The 24,033-nt window shown below is 36.5% G+C and overlaps 1 protein-coding gene across 3 annotated transcripts in view; it reads right to left on the bottom strand.

The window, feature by feature from the left end:
- The window catches only part of TANC2 (tetratricopeptide repeat, ankyrin repeat and coiled-coil containing 2), a 372,903-nt gene that overhangs the window by 178,101 nt on the left and 170,769 nt on the right, over positions 1–24,033 (bottom strand). For 2 of the 3 annotated variants that reach the window (XM_055575580.1, XM_055575578.1), the window contains exon 5: positions 277–387. The exons of the other annotated variant lie outside the window; for it this stretch is intronic. In XM_055575580.1, coding sequence (XP_055431555.1) covers positions 277–387 — 111 coding nt within the window. The remainder of the gene's footprint in view (positions 1–276; positions 388–24,033) is intronic. 3 annotated transcript variants of the gene reach the window in all.

Genomic DNA, 24,033 nt, shown 5'->3' on the forward strand with positions numbered 1-24,033 from the left:
CAGGTCACACAAATCACCCTGAGAATGTATCTACCAAATTATTTTGATTCTTTTGAAAATTATCCTTGAAGCTGTTTTCAATATCTACATAATTATATCAATAAATCAAAAAGGATGTTCAGTAGAAACTGCTCTAATAAGGAAAATACACAGTCAGTTGCACAAGAGATAACAGCTGTGATTTTATGAATAATATACATGCAAAACACTGCTCTGTTGGATGGGCCTAATCCAAACCTCCCTCTTTCAAAGCAGATACTTTGCATGCATGCTTACCAGGGCAGTATGCATCCACGTCCAGTTTCTGAGCTGAAGTGAGGGTTGGTGAGCCAAGCTCGGATTCTGGAATTCGTGGGCTCTCAACAAACTTTGCCTTCCTCAGAGGGGCTAAGGACAAGAAAAGAGACAGAGAGAGAGGGAGAGGGAAAAAAAAAAAAAAGAGAGAGAGAGAGGAAAACAGAAAGAAAGGAAGAAAAAGGAAAGAGAAACAGGGAAAGAGAAAGGAAAGAGAAACATAGAGGGGTCATGAGTAAGGGGAACAGCAGGCAACAGATGGAAGCACTTAAATGAACGACACACTCGTCAGACTCAGATCAGGTTACCCTATTTTTTTTTTTTTTTTGTGCCAGAAAAAAATTAACTGCATTCTTCATAGAGGAGATGGGTCTTGTTAAAAAGTCACTGCAAACTGGAAAAGCTAAAATCTAATCATCTATTACCTTTAGCTATTTTCTCTTTCCTTATAAAGCAAAGAGCTTTCTGATTTTGTCTTCCTTTGCTGTTAAATGCAGGTATTAACTGACTGAAGTATCGGACTAAGCTTTAAAATTTTGTTTATAATAAATGTAACCAAAAGTTTTCTTTATCCAGAAATAACTATCAATACAATACTGGGTTGTGATAACTACCTTAAGTAGGATTAACCTATTTAGCTTAACAAGGAAATCAATTACCTAACTGCTCAGCTATTAGGTAAGAAGTCAAAACTGCTAGTGGACTAAGATATTAACTAGGCCATGAGAGTTTGCAACTGGCTGCTAAAGATAAAGAGATGTGATTTGCTTACAAATACAATTATGAGGTCTATGGAACAGCAATATTCCATGCCATGGAATTCACTCAATCTTGTAAGGAATGAATGAATGAAAAAAGCATAATTCATGAATTGAAAGTTTTCATATTAAAAGCTAGTGTAAATTTTATTAAATGACTTTTAGGCAAAAATGTTAAAGAACATTATTGATATACATTTAAATAGTTAAATATATTAAAAGTTAAAATTCTGAAGACCACTTTGGTACTTTTAAACTGAATTCTATTAAATAAACTGTAATAGGATGAATGTGCTTAGTATAATACTGGTGGCAAAAGTACCAGCCAAATCTGAAATTGATTTGTATGCATTATATACACTATAACTATAGGTGTTCCAGACATGTGAGTGCTTAAGATCACATTTCTTTTATCAAAAGTTTCGGCATGTTCTTCAAAATCCTCATCCATTACTGATTCACAGGGGGATTCTAAGTTATTCTAAAAGACCTTGTAAAAAGTAATGCAAAACTTTGTCATTACCATGACCAGAATTCTACTCTATTTTCTTTGGAGGTCAAAAATACAAAGTCTTTAAAAAATAGAAAGTATTTTTGATACTCAAAACCTACAGTCAACTAAATCACACTTAAATCTTAGGGTATGTATGTATATTTTAAGTGTATGTTAAAATAAAGTCTACTGTCTCCATGGCAACCAAGACTGAGGGTGCTAACAGAATGGTTCTCTGCCAAAAGCAAGCTTTGGAACAGGAGAATTCTCACTTCTGTTAACTGTAAAACTTGAGCCTATTTTTAAAAAATCAGTATCACAAATGAAGATCTCAAGTGACTTATATGCATATCTGCAGGCTACTTTATCTGCAGCCAACATTAGAACCTCTTTCATTGTAATCTCACCAATTCAAAAATAATAAAACATTTTACTTATCCAAAATTGCTTTGTATAGGAGAAATTATTAATAGTTTAATTCTTAAATCTCTTAAGTCCTTTCCTAGAATTTTATTATTTTATCATGGCAGTAGAATAATTCTTTTACCTGCTGAGTTCTGACAAAGACAGCCCTGGTCCCTGCTCAAGGGACTCTATACATCTAAAAATTTTAATAACAATTTTTATAATGAAATTTGGGGCTAGTAGACAGACAGAAATCAGCAACTGAGGGCAGATACATAAGAAAGAAATTGAAGGATGGCAGGAGAAGTTGAGGGAGGTAGGAACAATGTTTAAGAATTATGAGATGAAGTCAAGGGGGAAAATCAAGATCCTAGAGATATGGAAAACTCAATACCATGTAGACTTCTCTCTTTTCTTTTCTCAGGGAGTTCCAATTGTTACCTTTTTAGTTCACAGTGGACATTTAATTCTGCTTTTCTACCTTCATCTCTAACTGTCATCTACGGGACACTGTACATGTCTAATAATGAATTTATGTTATTTTATAAGGTAGATTATAATGTTGCTCTCTTTCAAATTATAAAGAACTAGTATTGTCTTAAGTCAAACACACACAGAAGATACAATCACAAGCATGACAGATTGTCCAAGATGCTTAACACTAGTTGGTGGAGAACATAATCAGTCAACATGAAAGATGGGACACAGCAGTTTGGAAGCCTAGAATGCTAATACATTTTTCTATAAAATAAAATGGTATAAAAGATGAATCAGATGGGTAGAAGAACTCTGTGTCAAAGGGTTTACCAAACAGTTTTTTTAAAGTGGTTGAAATAAGATGAGTAGGGGACTCTAATGAAGAAGAAAATGGTACCTTACTCTATTCTTGCCTGGGAAATTCCATGGACAGAGGAGCCTGGCGGGCTACAGTCCACTGAGTTGCAAAGCAGTTGGACACAACTTCACAACTAAACAACAAAGGGGACTCTAAAACCAAACCAGGTATTTTATTGTGATATAAGAGATAACAGGAAACCACTAATCTGAAATCTGAACCAATACTGGGTATATGATTCCTATGCTGTACGAGACTTGAGTTTGGGTATACGGCTGAGTTGAGATGCATACTGTATGCAGAGGATGCATACTGATTAGACTATACCGAAGTCACTCAGTCATGTCAGACTCTATGTGACCCCATGGACTGTAGCCTGCCAGGCTTCATCCGTGGGATTTTCCAGGCAAGAATACTGGAGTGGGCTGCCATTTCCCTCTCCAGGGGATCTTCCCGACACAGGGATCAAACCCGGATCTCCCGCGTTACAGGCAAACTCTTTACTGTCTGAGCCACCAGGGAATCCTATTAGAGTATGGGCTTAGTCATTTGAAAGATTGAGGTTGTAGCTCTAGCACTTACAGGTAATAAGAAACTGGGCAAGTCAGCCTTACTAGGCCCGGAGCAAAAAGTCTATGATTATAGAAAACAAAGTAAGCACATGGTTTCAAGACAGAGAATGGAGAGGCAGCATAACATGGTATAAGATCTTGTTGGAAAACCCAACAGAACTTTTTGGTCAATTTAACAGAAGAGTAGGGAAGGACTGGATAACAGAGGAATGAACGATCTGAGCCCTGAAACTAGAAAGCCTAAGTTAGATCCCATCTCTTCGACCTTATCCTAGCTGTGAGAACTTTTCTGTGCCTGTTTCCTCATCAGTTACTTGGGATTAATAACAGTAGCTACAGCATGGGACAGTTGCAAGGATTACATGAATTAACTCAAATAAAATGGTTAGAAAAGTGCCAGCACAGAATATCCTTTATAAATGCTAGCTGTTTTTATCACTGTTTCTGCTGCTATCATCATCATCATCACCATCACAGATACAGCATGCTTTGCAAAGTCTGAACTGTCTGTGACAGAGGGGTAAAACAAAGATGTCTAAGATGCCATGCGGGAATGATAAGAACAGCAATATTACCAATTAAATTTTTAAAACTGAGAAGGAAATAATGTTGAAGAAAACATGCTATAACTTAGAAAGTGGTAGAAAACCCAAGTCAAAATGGTCTAAGTTAGACAAAGAGAAATATGTGGGTATAGAAAGTTAAACGGTATAATTTAGACCACTAGTTCTCAAACTGTGGTGCCTGGACCAGCAGTAAAGCATCATCTGGGAATTTGTTAGAAATGCAAATGATCAGACCCCATGTCAAACCAGCTGAGGACCAGAAACTTGAGACAGTATAGGCTCAGCAATCTGTGTTTAGCAAACCCTCCAAGTGATTCGAAAGCACACTAAACTTTGTGGACACTGGATTAGAGAGATCTATAAATACCTCATGAAAATGGATCACTAAAAGACCTCATCTGACAAAAAAAGTTGAAACAAAATAGAAATCAAGGCCTCATCTCTGAAAGTATTCACATCTATGGGTAAAAGTTAGGATTTCTTCTCAATCACTATTTTAGCACTACAACTCTTGTGTTATGGGTTTATTTATTTTTTAAACCAATCCCAGTTATAAAGTATCCATCATTCAGAGCCTGTTTTGAAGAGAAACCAATGTGTCTGTACTCGTTAATTTTTACCAAGATCACTGAGGGGTAGAGGACAGGGGATTAAGAGCAATCAGATAGATCATAAAGAAATGTTAATGGTGAAAAAGAAAATCCATCTATGGAGGTTCCTCTGTAAACTGAGATGCTGAAGATGATGCTGAAGCACACCCTGCTCAACAACTATGAGTGAAATTCGATCAGTTGTGTCTGACTCTTTGTGACCCCATGGACTACACAGTCCATGGAACTCTCCAGGCTCGAATACTGGAGTGGATAGCTGTTCCCTTCTCCAGGGGATCTTCCCAACCCAGGGATTAAAACCAGGTCTCCCACGTTGCAGGTGGATTTTTTTATCAGCTGAGCCACCAGGGAAGCCCCAAGCAACTATAAAGACATTAAAATATAAATTTTAATAACTACTTAAGTATTTGTCTTCATTAAATGTTTCACAGCAAAGGGGAACTTCTATGGAGAAAATGGCATAAGACTCAGATACTCAGGGGAGAATGGTATGGAGACAGATCAAACAAAAGCAAGGACCAGGAAAATGAGAACTGAAGGATAAATATAAAGACGAGTGGAACATAAAGTACCAAGAAAGTACTTTTACAAAGTTGGTTTTGAGATTAAATGCATACTTAGTAAGGAGTACGTCAAGGCTATATATTGTCACCTTGCTTATTTAACTTATATGCAGAGTACATCATGAGAAATGCTGGGCTGGAAGAAGCACAAGCTGGAATCAAGACTGCAGGGAGAAATATCAATAACCTCAGATGTGCAGATGACACCACCCTTATAAAGTGAAGAGGAACTAAAAAGCCTCTTGATGAAAGTGAAAGAGGAGAGTGAAAAATTTGGCTTAAAGTTCAACATTCAGGAAACGAAGGTCACGGCATCTGGTCCCATCACTTCATGGGAAATAGATGGGGAAACAGTGGAAACAGTGTCAGACTTTATGTTGTTGGGCTCCAAAATCACTGCAGATGGTGACTGCAGCCATGAAATTAAAAGACGCTTGCTCCTTGGAAGGAAAGTTATGACTAACCTAGATAGCATATTCAAAAGCAGAGACATTACTTTGCCAACAAAGGTCTGTCTAGTCAAGGCTATGGTTTTTCCTGTGATCATGTATGGGTGTGAGAGTTGGACTGTGAAGAAGGCTGAGCGCCGAAGAATTGATGCTTTTGAACTGTGGTGTTGGAGAAGACTCTTGAGAGTCCCTTGGACGGCAAGGAGATCCAACCAGTCCATTCTAAAGGAAATCAGTCCTGGGTGTTCACTGGAAAGACTAATGCTAAAGCTGAAACTCCAATACTTTGGCCACCTGATGCGAAGACTTGACTCATTGGAAAAGACCCTGATGCTGGGAGGAATTAGGGGCAGGAGGAGAAGGGGACACAGAATGAGATGGCTGGATGGCATCACTGACTCGATGGACATGAGTTTGGGTAAACTCCGGGAGTTGGTGATGGACAGGGAGGCCTGGTGTGCTGCGATTCATGGGGTCGCAAAGTCAGACACGACTGAGGGACTCAACTGAACTGAACTGAACTAGTAAGGTTAATCTAAAGACAAATTCACTGTCAAATGTGAAAGGAGGATAAAAAGGTTTTAGTTACAGGCAAGAGAAAGAAGTACAGGCGTCCAAGTTAGAAAGAAAGAAGCAAAGTTATCTTTGTTTGCAGATGACAAAATCGTAAATATAGAAAATCCTAAAGATTCCACCAATAAATGAACTCAGCAAAGTTGTACGACACAAAATCAACATACAAAAATTCCCTAACAGTGAACATTCTGGAAAGGAAATTAAGAAAACAATTCAATTTAAAATAGCAACAAAAAATACCTACAAGTAAATTTAATAAAGGAAGCTAAAGACCTGAAACACTGAAACTACAAAATGTTGCTGAAAGAAAATAAAGAAGATACAAGTAAATGGAAAGAAAACCCTTGTTTATGAATTGTAAAATTTAACATTGTTAAGATGGCAATACTACCCAAAATGATCCATAGATTCAATGCAATCCTTATCAAAATCCCAGAGGTTTTTTTGCATAGATAAAAAAAGTCATCCTAAAATTCATATGGATCAAGCAGACAAGTTTTTCAATATACGGTGTTGGGAAAACTGGATATGTGTATGCAAAACAATGAAGGTGGAACCTTATCTTATACCAAATACAAAAATTAACTCAAAATGGATCAAAGACCTAAATGTAAGTTAAGGTTATATAATTCTTAGAAGAAAACTTAGGAGGAAAGATATGAACAATTTAACTGTTAAGGAAGTAGAGAGAGAGAGTGGAAAATTTATTTGGAAAGAAAAATCTGTAGTTTAAAAAGTTTTTAACAGAGCTTTCATAGGCAAACTCTTATAACATTCATAATATTTTAGTTGCTAAACATTTACTAGAAAAATAAACCTTTGAGTAACAATGGATTTCCTGGAGTGAGGGTGGGAAGCAAGGGTAGAAGGAGAGAGATTGTTTGTGATACTCTTTATTTCCTCCTTCTTAACCCCCAATCTAATGGTGGTTTAAAACTGGAAAATTGTGAGAATAGTATCTATCCAATATCCTGATCAACCTCTTCTCATAACTGTGCTTAAATGGTGACACAAACCACACCCTGAATAAAGGAAGAATGCCATGGAACTTTTGTTAGTTATGCAACAAAGAACAAATGAATCCCCTAAAACAGAGGGATCAAAAACAAGTTTAAAAAAATTGAGAGAGAAAAACCAATAGAATCTGACAATTTGACACGGGCTAGATATAAGTGAAAAGCAGATGAAAAGAAAGAACTGTAATTCATATAGTTTCCTGTTTTTTAGCAAGAAGAAAGTATCTATTCATAGAAAATAAAAAACATATAAAAGAAATGAACACCCTCAGATGCAACCCAGAAAGAGGAAATTAAAATGTGACATGACAGTCTTTATCAAATAATGGCTAGTCCACTGTAGAAAGAGCTTCTGACACATTATAATGAAAAATAAAACTTTACTGCTCCAACCAATTACAAAATTAACATTAAGCTGGCAAAGTACCTTTCTGGTTCTCTTTTCATCTATAAAGTATAAAAAATGAAGTATATGTTTTATATATTTCTCTTTTCCTTGCTTCTTCCCCAAATACCATGTATTACCGTCTTTAGTCTCCCCATTCTCCTGACTTAAAACTACAAACAAAAATGCTTGCATGTTGTTTTACATCCATACTATTCTGTGAAGTATCAAATAATCAGAACACATTTATTTTAAATCTGAATAAAGATACATTAATATTATTAGAAACACAACATAATATTTATTTCTGACAACAGACTATTTGAAATGTGATCTCTTTGAAACCTGTATGAATTTAAGTATATGAAATGTGTGCAGTGTGGCAAAGTGAAGTCAACTGTGTTTACTGATACAAAAATGTCAGTGTGTGGCCACTAGTTATCCATGATGGACTCTCATACGAACATTCCCTATCTCCACTGATCATAGTGAACAGTTTTAAAAAGAAGAAATTCAGAATTTATTTTATTTGAGGAGAAAGCAATATTATGTAGTTTTACAATTTCCAAGACTAATAGCAACTATATCTACTGTCTAAAAAAATTGAAAGGTAGCTGATCAGCATCAACTTATAGCAATATGGTCCCAATGAAAAGGAGGAGCTCACCTGAACATAACACAAAGAATACAGCAGCTATCCAAGTACAGAGAAAACACTCAATCTGTTGAAAATTTAGGGATTTGAATACGAAAGTAAGGTCTTTTAAAGAAAGTATCTATCACCTAAAGACTTCAATACTAACTCCCTAATAATGAAAACAAAACAAAAAACTCTAAACAAGTAAAACCTAAATAACTAAAATGACATTAATAATTTTAAATAAATAAATAATTCAATAAAGTACAGAACGACTGTTTACGAACAGTAATACAGCCAACTGCTACAGAGAAGTGACAAAAAATGCAATTTGAGATGGTATATTAGATACTCAGTTCAGTTCAGTTCAATTGCTCAGTCATGTCCGACTCTTCGCGATCCCATGGACTGCAGCACGTCAGGCTTCCCTGTCCATCACCAACTCCCGGAGCGTACTCAAACTCATGTCCATCGAGTCAGTGATGCCATCCAACCATCTCATCCTCTGTCGTCCCCTTGTCCTCCCACCTTCAATTTTTCCCAGCATCAGGGTCTTTTCCAATGAGTCAGTTCTTTGCCTCAGGTGGCCAAAGTATTGGACTTTCAGCTTCAGCATCAGTCCTTCCAATGAACACCCAGGACTGATCTCCTTTAGGACGGACTGGTTGGATCTCCTTGCAGTCCAAGGGACTCTCAAGAGTTTTCTCCAATACCACAGTTCAAAAGCATCAATTCTTTGGCACTCAGCTTTCTTTATAGTCCAACTCTCACATCCATACATGACTACTGGAAAAACCATAGCTTTGACTAGATGGACCTTTGTTGGCAAAGTAATGTCTCTGTTATTTAATATGCTGTCTGGGTTGGTCATAACTTTTCTTCCAAAGAGCAAGCGTCAATAATCTCAGATATACAGATGACACCACACTTGGCAGAAAGCGAAGAAGAACTAAAGAGCCTTTTGATGAAAGTGAAAGAGGAGAGTGAAAACGTTGGCTTAAAACTCAACATTCAGAAAACGAAGATTATGGCATCTGGTCCCATCACTTCATTGCAAATAGATGGGGGAAACAATGGAAATAGTGACAGACTTTATTTTTTTGGTTTTCAAAAATCACTGCAGTTGGTGACTGTAGCAATGAAATTAAAGATGCGTGCTCCTTGGAAGAAAAGTTATGACCAACCTAGACATTAGATAGTACATTAGTAGTATTTATTTTCAAGTAATAACTTCAAAGTCAGAGAATACCATGAATACATTCATAAAGCTGTCTACTGACCAAAATTTAGAGGATGTGGTATCAGGGCTCAATTTTTTTCAGAGCAGAAGCATTAAATAGTAAATAAAAAGCCTGAGGACAGTAATGAAATAAGAATTCTTTGAAAAGATGAACAAAATGAAAAATCTTTAAAAATGGGCAGGAGAACTGAATAGACTTTTTCCAAAGAGGAAATACAAATGGCCAATAGGCCTATAAAAAGATGCTCAACACTGCTAATCATCAGGGAAATGCAAATCAAAACCACAATGAGATACCACCTCACACACGTCAGAATGGCTATCATCGGAAAGAACACAGTAACAAATGTCGGTGAGGATGTGGGGAAAAGGGAACCCCTATACACTGTTCATAGGAATGTAAATTGGTGCAGTCACTGTCAAAAACAATATGAAGGTTTCTCAAAAAACTAAAAAGAGAACTACCATTTGACGGAGCAATGCCACTCCCAGGTATATATTAAAAAAAAAAAAGCTAATTCTAAAAGATACATGCATACCAATGTTCCTAGAAGTGTTATTTACAATTGCCAAGATATGGATGCAACCTAAGCATCCATCAACAGATGAATGGATAAAGAAGATGTGGTATACCAAACACACGCACACACGCTTACACACACCAGAATACTACTCAGCCATCATACTATTCTGCCACTAGCAGCAACATGGACGGACTTGAAGGGCAATAACACCAAGTCAGAAAAAGAAAGACAAACACTGTGTGATATCACCTACATGTGAAATCTAAAACATACAACAAACCCATGAATATAACAAAAAAGAAGCAGACTCACAGATCTAAGAGGAAAAACTAGTGGTTACCCATAGAGAGAGGGAAAGGAGGAGGGCCCATTCCCTTTTCTAGGGGATCTTCCTGACCCAGGGATCCAACCTGGATTTCCCGCACTGCAAGCACACTGTTTACCATCTGAGCCACCAGGGAGGCCCAGAGACAGGGAAAAGAGGAAAGGAAAAACAGGGGTAGAGGACTAACAAGCACAGACTATTAGGTTGGCCAAAGTTTGGGGTTTTTTGTAACATCTTATGGAAAAATCCAAATGAACCTTTTGGTCAACCCATAATAAGGTATAAAATAAGCTACAAGGATATATTGCACAACACAGAGAAAGAACACAGCCATTACTTTACAATAACTATAAATCGAGTACAAAACCTTTAAAAAGTGTGAATTACTTTATTGTATACCTGTAACTTCTATAATATTGTACAGCAACTATGACACAACCGTTATGACAGAAAGCGAAGAGGAACTAAAAAGCTTCTTGATGAAGGTGAAAGAGGAGAGTGAAAAAGCTGGCTTAAAACTCAATATTCAAAAAACTAAGATCATGGCATTAGGTTCCATCATTTCATGGCAAATAGATGGGGAAACAATGGAAATGGTGAAAGACGTTATTTTCTTGGGCTCCAAAATCACTGCAGATGGTGACTGCAGCCATGAAATTAAAAGATGCTTGTTCCTTGGAAGAAAAGCTATGGCAAACCTAGACAGCGTATTAAAAAGCAGAGACACTACTTTACCAACAAAGGTCTGTATAGTCAAAGCTATGATTTTTCCAGTAGTCATGTATGGATGTGAGAGTTGGACCATAAAGAAGGCTGAGCACCAAAGAATTGATGCTTTTGAACTGTGGTGTTGGAGAAGACTCTTGAGAGTCCCTTGGACTACAAGGAGATCAAACCAGTCCATCCTAAAGAAAATCAATCCTGAATATTCGTTGGAAGGACTGATGCTGAAGCTCCAACACTTTGGCCACCTGATGTGAAGAGCCAATTCATTAGAAAAGACCCTGATGCTGGGAAAGATTGAGGGCAGGAGGAGAAGGGGAAAACAGAGTACAAGATGGTTGGATGGTTTCACTGACTCAAAGGACATGAGTTTGAGCAAGCTCCAGGAGATGGTGAAGGACAGGGAAGCCTGGCGCGCTGCAGTCCATGGGGCTGCAAAGAGTCGGACATGAATGAGAGACTGAAAAACAACAACAGCAACTATACTTCAATAAACAAACAAAAAGCAAACAGAACAGATGCATTATACTTTAAAGATACATATAACTTTGATATTTTACAAAAATAAAAGACTATATACCTACAAAAAATTGAAAAATCCTAAACCAGACTGACCAAGAAAAACAGCAAAGACACAAATTACCAAAACTTATGAATGACAGGACATCACTATCAACTCTATAGAATGAAAAAGATCATAAGAGAATGTTATGAATAACTTATGCCAAGAAATCAGACAGTTTAGACGAAATGGACAATTCCTGACACAAATGATCAAAACCGATTCATTAAGAAATGGGAAATCTGAATAGACTGTTACATGCAAGGAAACTGAATTAACAATTAAACATCTCCCTATAAAGAAAAGCCCAGTTCTACTTGACAACACTGGTGAATTCTATCAAATACTCCAAAAAAGCAGAAGTTAATAGCACTCTTTTACAAACTCAATCAGAAAATTAGGAAAAATGTTGTGACAAGAGCAAGAGACCTAAAAAAGGTTAGTTTAGGTACCTGTGGCTAGATTTTATATCAACAGTCTACAAGAAATCTGCAGTGATATTTATTTGATTTATGAATTTAGTTTATTCATATTTAGTTTAAGCACTTAAATAAATATCATCACATTTTTTCTTGTTTTAAAAATTAGTTATGATAGCATTTTAAGTTTTACTAAATAAAAAAGTTTAAAAACTAAGCTTTTCCCAATACTACATCTATTGATAATCATTTTCTTACAAAGCTTTATAAAAAATATGATTTTGCTCTGACCTTATTTGGTATAGCAAAGCAAAATTAAGAGTAAAAATTAAAAAATAAGAATAAAAATAATTTTGTAGAAAGAGCATTCTAGTAGTAGAAAAATATGCTTAAACTTTGTTTCAGAAAGATCAGTGGGAAGGGTAATTTTGCTTGAGACTTCCAGAGCCTCTTCTGTTAGTGAAACTAACTTCTTGCTGGAGCCTAATTCTAACACTGTGTACACAGCTCTAAAAACAAATAGCTCACTTTCAAAAAGCTATACAATAACCAATAACACAACAGCTAACATGTGTATAACAGTTTATTTTACACCTTTATTTATATTTTTACCTAACTCATTGAAAAGTGAAGGTGTTACTCATTCAGTCGTGTCCAACTCTTTTGAGACCCCATAGACTACAGCCTGCCAGGCTCCTCTGTCCATGGAATTCTCCGGGCAAGAAGACAGGAATAAGTAGCCTTTGCGTTCTCCAGGGGATCTTCCCAACCCAGGGATTGAACCCAGGTCTCCTGCATTGTAGAGAGATTCTTCACTGTCTGAGCCATCAGGGAAGCCCATACCTAACTCATTAAACCTTCATAATTAAACCCAAAACAAGTGGGAAAATACACTCAAAAGATCTATTGCCCAAGATCACAATATTCAAGTGGTAGATTACAGACTTTTGATTTAGAACACTGTATTGTTTTGTTCACACTTGAATACAGTCCTTCAAAAGGCAGCACTCATTTTAGGAAGAGATGATTTTACATAAGCGGCAGTAAACTGAATTACATAGTATAGTAGACTTTACTGGTGCCTACCAGCACCCTGCAGCTGTCACTCCTTTCTAGGCATTCCCTTTGCCAGCTTCTGATGACTACATGCCTAGTTCCGGCTTATTAAATAAGAGCAGAGGTGACACAGTCCCTGTACGATTTTTCAGTCTGTTTCTTCCTCTGGCACAAAAGTCATAAAGAGGTATCATGTTGAGACGGTAGAGATGCAAGACTGAAGCAGCCTGGGTTGCTGTGTTATTGCATAAATGACAGCTGTCTTGGAGAGCTGCCCAGGCTTGCTGGTTAAACTAGAAATAGACCTTTGTTGTATTAAGCCACTGAGATTTTTAAGGTTTTTTTGTCATGACAGAATAGTCTAGCCTATTCTGACTAATGGAATAGCTACAATGTTATTCCCTTTCCATTATCTTTCAATTCTTCTGAAGAAATTCAGAAGTTACAAGATGAAAACAACTGCATGTGTAAAGCTTTTATAGCCCAGTCTGGAGTTGGTATGTATTATTTCCACTCATGTTAGTCAAAATTCAGGCACATGGCACATTTATCTGCAAAGAAGGCTGGGATATATAGTTTACTGTGTGCTCAGGTGGAAAGAGGAATAGGTTTTGGTGAATGTGTAGTATTCTTTGCCATATTCTACAAAATAGCTTTGAAATTTGTACAAGTTAAATGCGTGCATGCTCGGGTGTGTCCAGTTCTCTGCGACCCCACAATGCTCCTCTGTCCAATGAATTTTTCAGGCACGAATACTGGAGTAGGTTGCCATTCCCTTCTCCAAAGGGATCTTCCCTGTCCTGGGGATTGAACCCACATCTCCTGTGTCTCCTGCACTGGCAGCCAATTTTTCACCACTGAGCCACCTGGGAAGCCCTCATACAAATTAGATGCAGAACTAATGAACAAAGCAGCAAATTCTATATAAACTTAGCCCCTTTCTTTTAAATCGGCTGCACATACATCATTAAGAATTAGGAGCAGCCTAAATATACACAATTCTTTTCATTCATGCACAATTCTTTAGACTATAGTGCCTAGAATACTGCAGTACACACGGTATCTGGTAAATTATTTGCTAGTGAAGAATATATACAGTAGAAAATCAAAGCAAATAAGGAATTATAAATAATAGCTTTAATAAAAGAAATGTCTTAAAATATGAGTTTTAAAAAGCACTCATGGATAATATAAAAGTTAATCACACTATAAATCATCTCACTGAGAGACTGAGACTTCCAGAAAACAAACACTGTATAAATCATCATTATAATTAGACCATAATTATTTAATTTCCAGCTTTACTTTCCATAAATAATAGCCAAGAAAACATGCTGAGAACATAGTTAAGTCAAAAGGAAAACACTAGAAAGGATACTTTGGCTGTGTTCAAGTTCTTCCACATTCAGGGATATCTGAAGGATGCATTAACAAACAAAGCCAACATCCTCTTTATTCTTGACTTTCACCAGGAAGGCTACGCAGCTGTTTTCTGACCCTCCAAGGCATATCAGTCCCTAGCTGATCAGTCTGATCTTTTTGAGCTTCATTTAAAACCTTTGTTTAGGCAGGTCTGGAGTAACCCTCTGCTCTGAAGATGTTTAGCACTACTGCCAAAGTGAGTCCTTTCTTGAATTGCTACTGAATGCTCCAGGTTTTTAACGAGAACTCTACAGTCTGGTTAGTCAGAATGAAAAAAAACTCCCGTATCTGGGAGAACCCTAAGAACTGTTATGGATTTATTCCTTCTTCAGCCTCCTGGAGTCTCACCCCACCGATGTGCAATTCAGTATTATGTTACAGACTCAAAAGGGCCCCTATGCAGAATTTCGTAGTTCTGTTTCTGTTAAGCTCCCCATTCTTCTGTAAATTCCCAAACTTTTTTCTGTTTTAAACTGAAATATAGTTGATTTACAATGTTGTGCCAATCTCTGCTGTACAGCAAAGTAACTCAGTTTTATACATATATACATTCTTTTTTTTAATATTCTTTTCCATTATGGTTTATCCCAGGAGACTGGATACGGTTTCCTGTGCTATACAATAGGACCTCGTTGTTTATCCATTCTATATTTAATAGTTTACATCTAACCAATCCCAATTTCTGATCTCTGTTTCCTCAGTTCAGCAAGACTGCCATTCTCTGCTTGAGTTTCATCATCAGGAGAATACCTTTAGGCAAAAAGCCAGGATTCACCTAGTTTCCTCCTCCACCACATTTCTATGCTGTCAACTGTCCAATATCTGAAAAAGTTGTTTCTAGTGGCAGGGCAAGTCTGGTACTGGTTAATCCATCATGATGGGAAGAAGTCTCTTATGGTGTTTTCATTTGCATTTTCCAGATGTTTAGTATTCATAATGTGGCTGACAAAAGGCAGAACTTTTGTCTGCTTATAATTGCTGTAGCCTTAGTGATGCTTGTAATAGTGCAGGGCACAGAGCAAGTACTATTATTTGTTAAATGAGTTAACTATGCTTATCTACATATTTTTGGAGGTATAAATGATCTGTTTTATATTCATCATCCATCTAGTGATGAAAACTGGTGATTCTAAGCTGTATCCAAGGTAACTCCCACATAAGTTCTATTTTCATGCACTTATGCTATGTGACATAAAGAGATATACTAGACAAACTGATACATAGGTAGACTATACAAGCAATAAACACGGAGACAACACGGTGCCCCAAAGGAACAGTTACGTCAAAAATGAAGGCGATGACTTGTCGGACATTCCCATAAGACATTACTTCAATGGAATTTTTAACAATATTAAATAGAAATTCTCATTTCAATAAGAAATTGAAATTTAAATCTTTGTTTATCTCCTCCATTGCAGGTGGATTCTTTACCAGCTGAGCTACCAGGGAATCCTGTGTTTATCATACACAGTATTGTTACAAAGAAAAAGGCAAACTATTACAGCCTACAACTCACTCTGTAAATGCCAAACCTTAGTGTGTTTAGATAAAATAATGGAGTGTAGCTGTCAAATGTCCATTTTAATATCTTTGCATATGCAAATCAACAATCAAGAATTCAGAAAAGCCTTTTAAATATTCTAACACAATATTCAAATACCAATTAGTTTAATATTAAGTTTCATTTCCGTGCATCTGAAGAAGGGCTAGGTTTTTGATAATATGAAAAGTAGTTCCAAATTTAAAATATTTCAGTATGTTGGCTTACTGATAGATAAGCAATTCTATATATTTGTCAGGCCAACTTCTGAGTTTTAAAGTACCTAGATTATATAATGACATTAAAATTTACAGTATTACACAAACATGTTTTGTCATAGGAAAATATGAAACTACAAGCAGTGAAAATAATGCAACTAAAAATGATCAGAATCCTACGTCTCTTAAAGTTTCAGAGTATATGGCCTTTCCTATTTTCCTATCCTAAAGGTATACCTCCTCAAATAAAAAATGTTTCAAACAAATTTTACATATGTAGCTGGAAAATACAGCATTTATATGTGAAACATATATGTAATTTATGCAATAATACAGCACAGATGTGATAAGACTGGAAGGCAAGAGGTTAGATGCACTTGTAAATGTTCTGAAAATCAGTTCTAAAAATTAGTCTCCATGTCTCCCAAATTAGAGGAGACACGTATCTTTTCTAGCACCTTTATGATAGAAGTATTACATCTGTATAATTCATATTTTCTCATCATACACCTATGAGAAAGTAGGAAGAAAGAAACAGGATTAAAAAAAAGAACACACTGATTAAAAGAGCTTTAAAGTGGGACTTATGTTACAGGGCCTATGTTATATGGTTCAACACATTATTTAACTTTTCCAAGCCTGGATTCTGCGTCTTTAAAACGTGATCCATAATCTCTCTCTTAGAATTGTTATACAGATTAAATTAAAGAATAAAGTACAGATAAAAGAAGACATTAATACTTATTATTCTTTGGAAATACGCAGCTGAAACAAAATGTGCTGCTCAAGGCCACAGACAGAGCTAACCCTGGAATAGAAACTAAAATGTGGATCTTGGACTCACAGATCAACCGTAATGCCACAGCAGAGACTCTGTATATCTCTGAACTAAGTGGCCTACAAAATCATAGTAACATTAATAGTATGCCACTTACTCTCATGATTACTGTAAAGACGTAAATGAACTCATCTCTGCAAAGCAATTAGCACAGTGGCTTACATACAGAACTGTGCTCAATACTGGATGTTGTCACTGTTATTAGTATCTGTGATGATGATGATGTAACAAGTAATGGAGGAACATGGAGATATACACAGTAAATTTTAAAAGGCTGATCAAAATTTGGTATCCAGAGGGGATGGTTTATGATGTCAAAGAATTAATTTACTCATGCTTCTTGCCTCAGTTCTGTCTGTTGTTCTGCAACCCGCCCCCCCCCAAAAAAACCCAGAAGCTTTTTAATGGGTGAAGTTACTTTCTTTACTGGAATATGAATTATAACAAAAATACTAGGTCCTCTTACCTGTATGATGGGGAAAGGCACAGTCTGTTGAAAGAGTGGTATTTAGAATAAAAGAAAGCTAGTAGTTAGTTCCTTTTCAACATTTTACAAAGTATAATTTAAAAGTGTGTTAAGTTATTTGATCCAGAAATTATAAATTTGAAGTACAAATTCCATCCCTCTATTATTTGTGTCTGAATTGTGAAACCTACTCTTTTAAGGCAGGGACTGCAGAATAATCATCTCAGAAAAGTCCTTTGAGGATGATGCGTGATGCCGTTACACTGCTGTTTTCCATCTCGCATCAACTATCAGTAAAGGCTGAAAATATGCTGAGTAGGTGCAACAATATAAAATTCCTTGGAAAAAATAGTTTCACATACACTTAAGAAATGAAGTGAAATAAATCTGAATAGTAAGCATGTAAATAATGGTCAGCCATCAATTTCTGACAATTCCCAATTGACTTCTCCGAAAGGACCTACCATATGACCCAGCAATCCCACTACTGGGCATATATCCTGAGAAACCCATAATTCAAAAAGACAGATGGATCCCAATGTTCACTGCAGCACTATTTATAACAGCCAGGACAAGGAAGCAACCTAGTTGTCCATGGACATATGAATGGATAAAGAAGTTTGGTACATACATACAATGGAATATTACTCAGCCACAAAAAGGAATGCATTTGAGTCAATTCTAGTGAGGTAGATGAACCTAGAGCCTATTAAACACAATGAAGTAAGTCAGAAAGAGAAAAGCAAATATTGTATATTAACGCATATACATGGAATCTAAAAAAATGTACTGATGAACCTATCTGTAGGACAGGAACAGAGATGCAGACAGAGAATAGATTTGTGGACAAAGTGGGGGAAGGAGAGGGTGGGACAAATTGAGAGAGTAGCACTGAGGCATATACAGTACCATGTGTAAAATAGATAGCTACTAGGAAGTTGCTACATAACACAGGAAGTTCAACCCAGTGCTCTGTGATGATCTAGAGACGTGCGAAGGGATGGGGGGTGGCAGGGAGGTTTAACAGGGAGGGGACACATATACTTGCGGCTGATCCACGTTGTTGTATGCCAGAAACCAACACAATGCTGTAAAGCAATTATCTCCAATGAAAACTAAAAAGCTCAGAAAATTAACAGTTAAAGAAAGGAGGCTAAAATCAGTTTTATTTATTTTTTTTCTTTTATGAAAGTTCAGGAAAGTATGCTGAAGAAGGTCCTAGGCAGTCAGTGTGGAAGGCAGAGGACTGCTGTAATCTGCCATAAAAGGAAACACTGGGCTAGACTATAATAAAACTCTACAAGGACAGAAAACAACAAATTGAGTCTTTGTCCCATGGACAAAAATGACTCCTGAGACATTTTCAAAGATTAAGTGTGGAGACCCAATAACCTTCTGGCTTGATTTTGGAGTGCACAGTTGCTATTGATCTTATAATAAAGAACTCACAACAGAGAATACTTCACTATCCACTAGCTGCGGGTAAAGAATCACAATCTTTCTCTAATCTTAGACTATCTGTCAGCAATTTCCAGTCTTTGCAACAATGCAAGTTGCTTCACATCACTCTGAAACCTTAGGATTACCTGACTAGGAAGGAACAGGGAGGAAAATAAGATGATTAACTCCTGAGATGAACGGGGTATGGAAAGATGAATTGTAGCCTCTAATGCAAATTCAGTTCAGTTCAGTCGCTCAGTCGTGTCCGACTCTTTGCCACCCCATGGACTGCAGCACGCCAGGCCTCTCTGTCCATCACCAACTCCTGGATCTTACTTAAACTCATGTCCATTGAGTTGGTGATGCCATCCAACCATCTAATCCTGTCATCTCCTTTTCTTCCCGCCTTCAATCATTCCCAGCATCAGGGTCTTTTCCAATGAGTCAGGTCTTCACATCAGGTGGCCAAAGTATTGGAGTTTCAGCTGCAGCATCAGTCCTTCCAATGAATATTCAGGACTGATTTCCTTTAGGATGGATTGGTGGGATCTCCTTGGTGGAAGAACAGAACTACTGCTCTACCAGGCAAGGCTTTGATTCAGAAGAAGCAGAGATTTTTTTTTTTTTCTGGTTTCTCTAAATAAACAAAAGGATGAAATATTGTTTCTTCTTGGTTGGTTGTTAGTAAGAAGCAGTATTATGTAATACAGTAAAGAGGAACAGAAGCCAAAAAGTAATCTGAAATTAAAACATTTATACATTTTTTCTTATGATTTCTGTCACTTTAATAATATATCTCACGGGATGTATGGAGAAGAGAAAACATGGAAGTATGCAACCATAAGTGGTAAGGAAAAGAACACAAAAATCAGTTTTTATAAAATTTGGTATTAAAAAATTACATGTAAGCTCCCTAACACATAAATATTTCTATGGTTAGTAATAAGTAACCTGAGAAAATGTCAGTATTAATCAAAGATAAAAATTTCAAAATCCTATTTGAGGAAGTTCTCTTTCTGTAGAGCCAAGTAAGATTCTCTATCAGATGGACCCTCACATAGATAGTAACTATAAACTTGGATAAAACACAACAACCACCTTTAAGGCCCCTGGATTGAAAACAATAGAGAGATTCTGGAGGAGAGCTGACAATTCCAAGAAAGCTGCTCAATACCAAAAAACCAAACAATCCAATCAAAAAGTGGGCAGAAGACCTAAATAGACATTTCTCCAAAGAATATATACAGATGGCTAATAAACACATGAAAAGATGCTCAATATCGCTCTTTTTTAGAGAAATGCAAATCAAAACTACAACGAGGCATCATCTCACACTGGTCATAATGGCCATCATCAAAAAGTCTACAAACATTAATGCTGGAGAGGGTGCAGAGAAAAGGGAACCCTCTTGCACTGTTGGTGGGAATGCAAACTGATACAACCACTGTGGAGAACAGTATGGAAATTCCTTAAAAAACTAGAAATTAAACTACCATATGACCCAGCAATCCCACTACTGGATATATATCCTGAGGAAACAGACTGGAATGGTTTCTCTCGCTCTCTCTCTTTTTTTTTTCTGACTTTCATCTTTTGGTTTAAAAGCAGCCCACAGTTACCACTGGATGGGATCACTGAAACTCCAACAGAAAACCTACAGTTTTTCTAGTCTGAAGTATCAAAAGACAGAGGTTGCAGTAACAACAGTCTCTGAGAAGTGAGGGGGGGAGGACTTCCAGAAAACAGAGAGAGCTACAGGAGGTAGCCCAGATTCTGTGCATAAACTTCATTCAAGTCTCTGGCTGATTCCTAAACCATGTACACATGGAACAGGTTGGCTAATGTTAAAACAACTGAATGAACTGATGCCTAAGAGACAGAATTTTTCACTGAGTCAAACCAAGAATTGCCTGCTGAAAGAAAAGATATTAATGCTCTTTGAAGGAATATAATTCAGAATATCCATTAAATCAAATGTCCACAATACAATACAAAATTGTTTTTCTTTTCTTTTTTTACAATACAAAATTAATCAATACAGAAGAACCAAGAAAATATGACTCATTATCAAAGAAAAGAGGGAGACTAACCCTAAAACACTCCAGATACTATAATTAGCAGATGAGAAATTTAAAGCAGCTATTGTATTTTCAGCATGGTAAAGAAATATATTCTCTTAATTTAAAAAATGGAGGAAATCTTAGGAGAGAAGTAGAAACTATAAAAAGAGAACTAAATAAAAATTCTGCTGCTAAGTCACTTCAGTCGTGTCCAACTCTGTGTGACCCCGTAGACGGTAGCCCACCAGGCTCCCCTGTCCCTGGGATTCTCCAGGCAAGACCGCTGGAGTGGGTTGCCATCTCCTTCTCCAATGCATGAAAGTGAAAAGTGAAAGTGAAGTTACTCAGTTGTGTCCAACTCTTTGCGACCCCATGGACTGCAGCCCACCAGGCTCCCCTGTCCCTGGGATTCTCCAGGCAAGACCGCTGGAGTGGGTTGCCATTTCCTTCTCCAATGCATGAAAGTGAAAAATGAAAGTGAAGTTACTCAGTTGTGTCCAACTCTTTGCGACCCCATGGACTGCAGCCCACCAGGCTCCTCCGTCCATGGGATGTTCCAGGCAAGAGTATTGGAGTTAGAAACTGGTTAGAAATTCTACAACAGAAAAATATAATAGCTGAAATAAAAACATCACTGAATGGATTTAATAACATATCTAAGTGTTTAAACAAGACAATTTTTTAATTGGGATTACCACTGGGTTATGGTAAATTTCATATGTACATTATATTTTTATTTCTGCATATCCTACAGTGTGCTCACCATAAAAAAATCTATAAACATGATAATTTAAATGACTGTGTATACATATGTATATCATATATGCAGTACACACAGAGAAATATAATATATAGTACATTGCAAATAGTTTAAAATGATAGATAAGTCAGTGAACTCAAAGATATATGAGTGGAAATTATCCAATCTGAGAACTACAGAGAACAAACATTAAAAGGAAAAAAAAACACCTAAATAAACCTTAAGACATGTGAGAGGATATCCAATGGTCAAATATACATATAATTAGAGTCTCAGAAGAAGAGAAAATGGGGCAGAAAAATATCTGAAGAAATGATAGCTAAATATTATATCAAGAAGCCCATAAACCCCAGGCAGGATAAATATAAACAGAACCACATTAGGCTTGTCACAGTCAAACTGCTGAAAACCAAAGAAAAACAGATCGGAATCTTAAAAGCGTCCAGAGAAAGACAACATAAACATACGTGAGCCAACAATTTGAGTGATGTCTAACTTCTCATCAGAAACTGTGTGTGCAGGGGTGCCAATGTCATCTTCTTATAAAGCAGAAATCAGGAATACTGCTTATGCTTGGTAGAAGAAGAAACAGTATTTATAGCTATTATAATTCATGGGGTCGCAAAGAGTCGGACACGACTGAGCGACTGAACTGAACTGAATTTATAGCTATAATCAGTAAAACAAAAAACAAAGACAGTTACACTGGGAGGAAAACGGGACAGTGCAAATAAGCTTACTGTTTTATGAGACATATTTAACCTGTTCAATTGAGGAATTTCAGCAGAAGCATAATAATTTAGAGATATGAATGTAGACACCAAGGAAATAGCAAAAATTTAAGCAACTGTCTCCCAGAGGAGGATAAAGATGAATCTGGGGATTGTAGCTTTTCATTTCAAACCCTTCTGTACAAACTGATTTTTTAGAAAATCATGTATATTTATACCTTCATTAAAATAAGAATACATACATAAAAGTAATAGGGAACCAATGTTCCTCCCATCTAAGAATTCTGAGAACACTAAGTATTTATTGGGTAATTTTGGTATGCAAGACATTATGACAGGCATCAAAATCTGCTTTTTCTTCCTCAATACCAAGTCCTTGACACACTCTATACAGTTGTCAGTAGAACAGCTGGATTTACTAGTAATAAGACATTTCTGAGTTCTTGATAGGAATACATGGATGATATTTTAAAGTCATCAGAATATATTAGATCAACTGGAAGACAGAACGGGAAGAGAGAGAGAACTTCTAACACCACATTCTTCTCAAGTAATGAGATATCCTTTCGTGACTTATGGTTAAGATTGGCCCCAGCCTCCTATTTGTGCATATTTTGTCCCTATCCTGTTCTGCTTCAGTAAATAAGTCAATACTGGGTACTTTTTCCAAAATATTACAAGAAATAGTCCCCAATAACTCCTCTTTCCTCCTATGCAGGAAGATACATAGCATATGCATAGCTTAGGCTATGAAATTCTAAAGAGTTTATGAATTTCAAACTTTGCTGAATTTGTCTACATATTCATAAAATACAACTAATTTCTCTTCATATTATCATGCATTTTCTTTTCTCCCCCATTCTCTCACTTGTAAATTTCTTAAAGGGTTTCTTGTTCATGAACTGATGTAAATTTTCATATCTGTCTGTAATTCTTTCAGTATTATAGACAGTATATGAAAATTATCTTAAAGGGCCTCTAAGAACCCATCTTTTTGATTTCCCATTAATGCAAAGTGTTATGAAATTAAACTCTACAATTTGGAATGCTTGTTAATTATGTAAAGAAGGAATGTTTGTATTTTTAAAAAATATTCTGGAAAAAATCATCAAATTTACAGTATCCACTATATTATGTGGAAATGCGTAATTAATCTATAATATCATTGACTTACACCATCTCAAAATATGAAGAGTAAATATCTAAGTATCCTCTCTATATCATAAGTCCAAGATTGACAGACTATGGTTTGAGGGCCAAATCTGGCCACCTGGCTGTATTTTTATGACCTGTAAGCTAAGAATCCTTCTCCAGAGGATCTTCCCAACCCAGGGATCAAACTCAAGTCTCCTGCATTGCAGGCAGATTCTTTATTGTCTAAGCCACTAGGGTTATAGTACAGTATTATTATCTATATTCATTATACTCTGCATTAGATCTCTATGTTACTACTCACTGTAATTTTTTTACCCTTAAATACTAACAATCTTATCCACTCCCCCCATAGTGTTTTTGCACTAGTTCATTACAGCACTTGGTTTTTTTTTTT

The sequence above is a fragment of the Bubalus kerabau genome, chromosome 4 (genome assembly GCF_029407905.1).
Source record: "Bubalus kerabau isolate K-KA32 ecotype Philippines breed swamp buffalo chromosome 4, PCC_UOA_SB_1v2, whole genome shotgun sequence".
Lineage (NCBI taxonomy): Eukaryota > Metazoa > Chordata > Mammalia > Artiodactyla > Bovidae > Bubalus > Bubalus kerabau.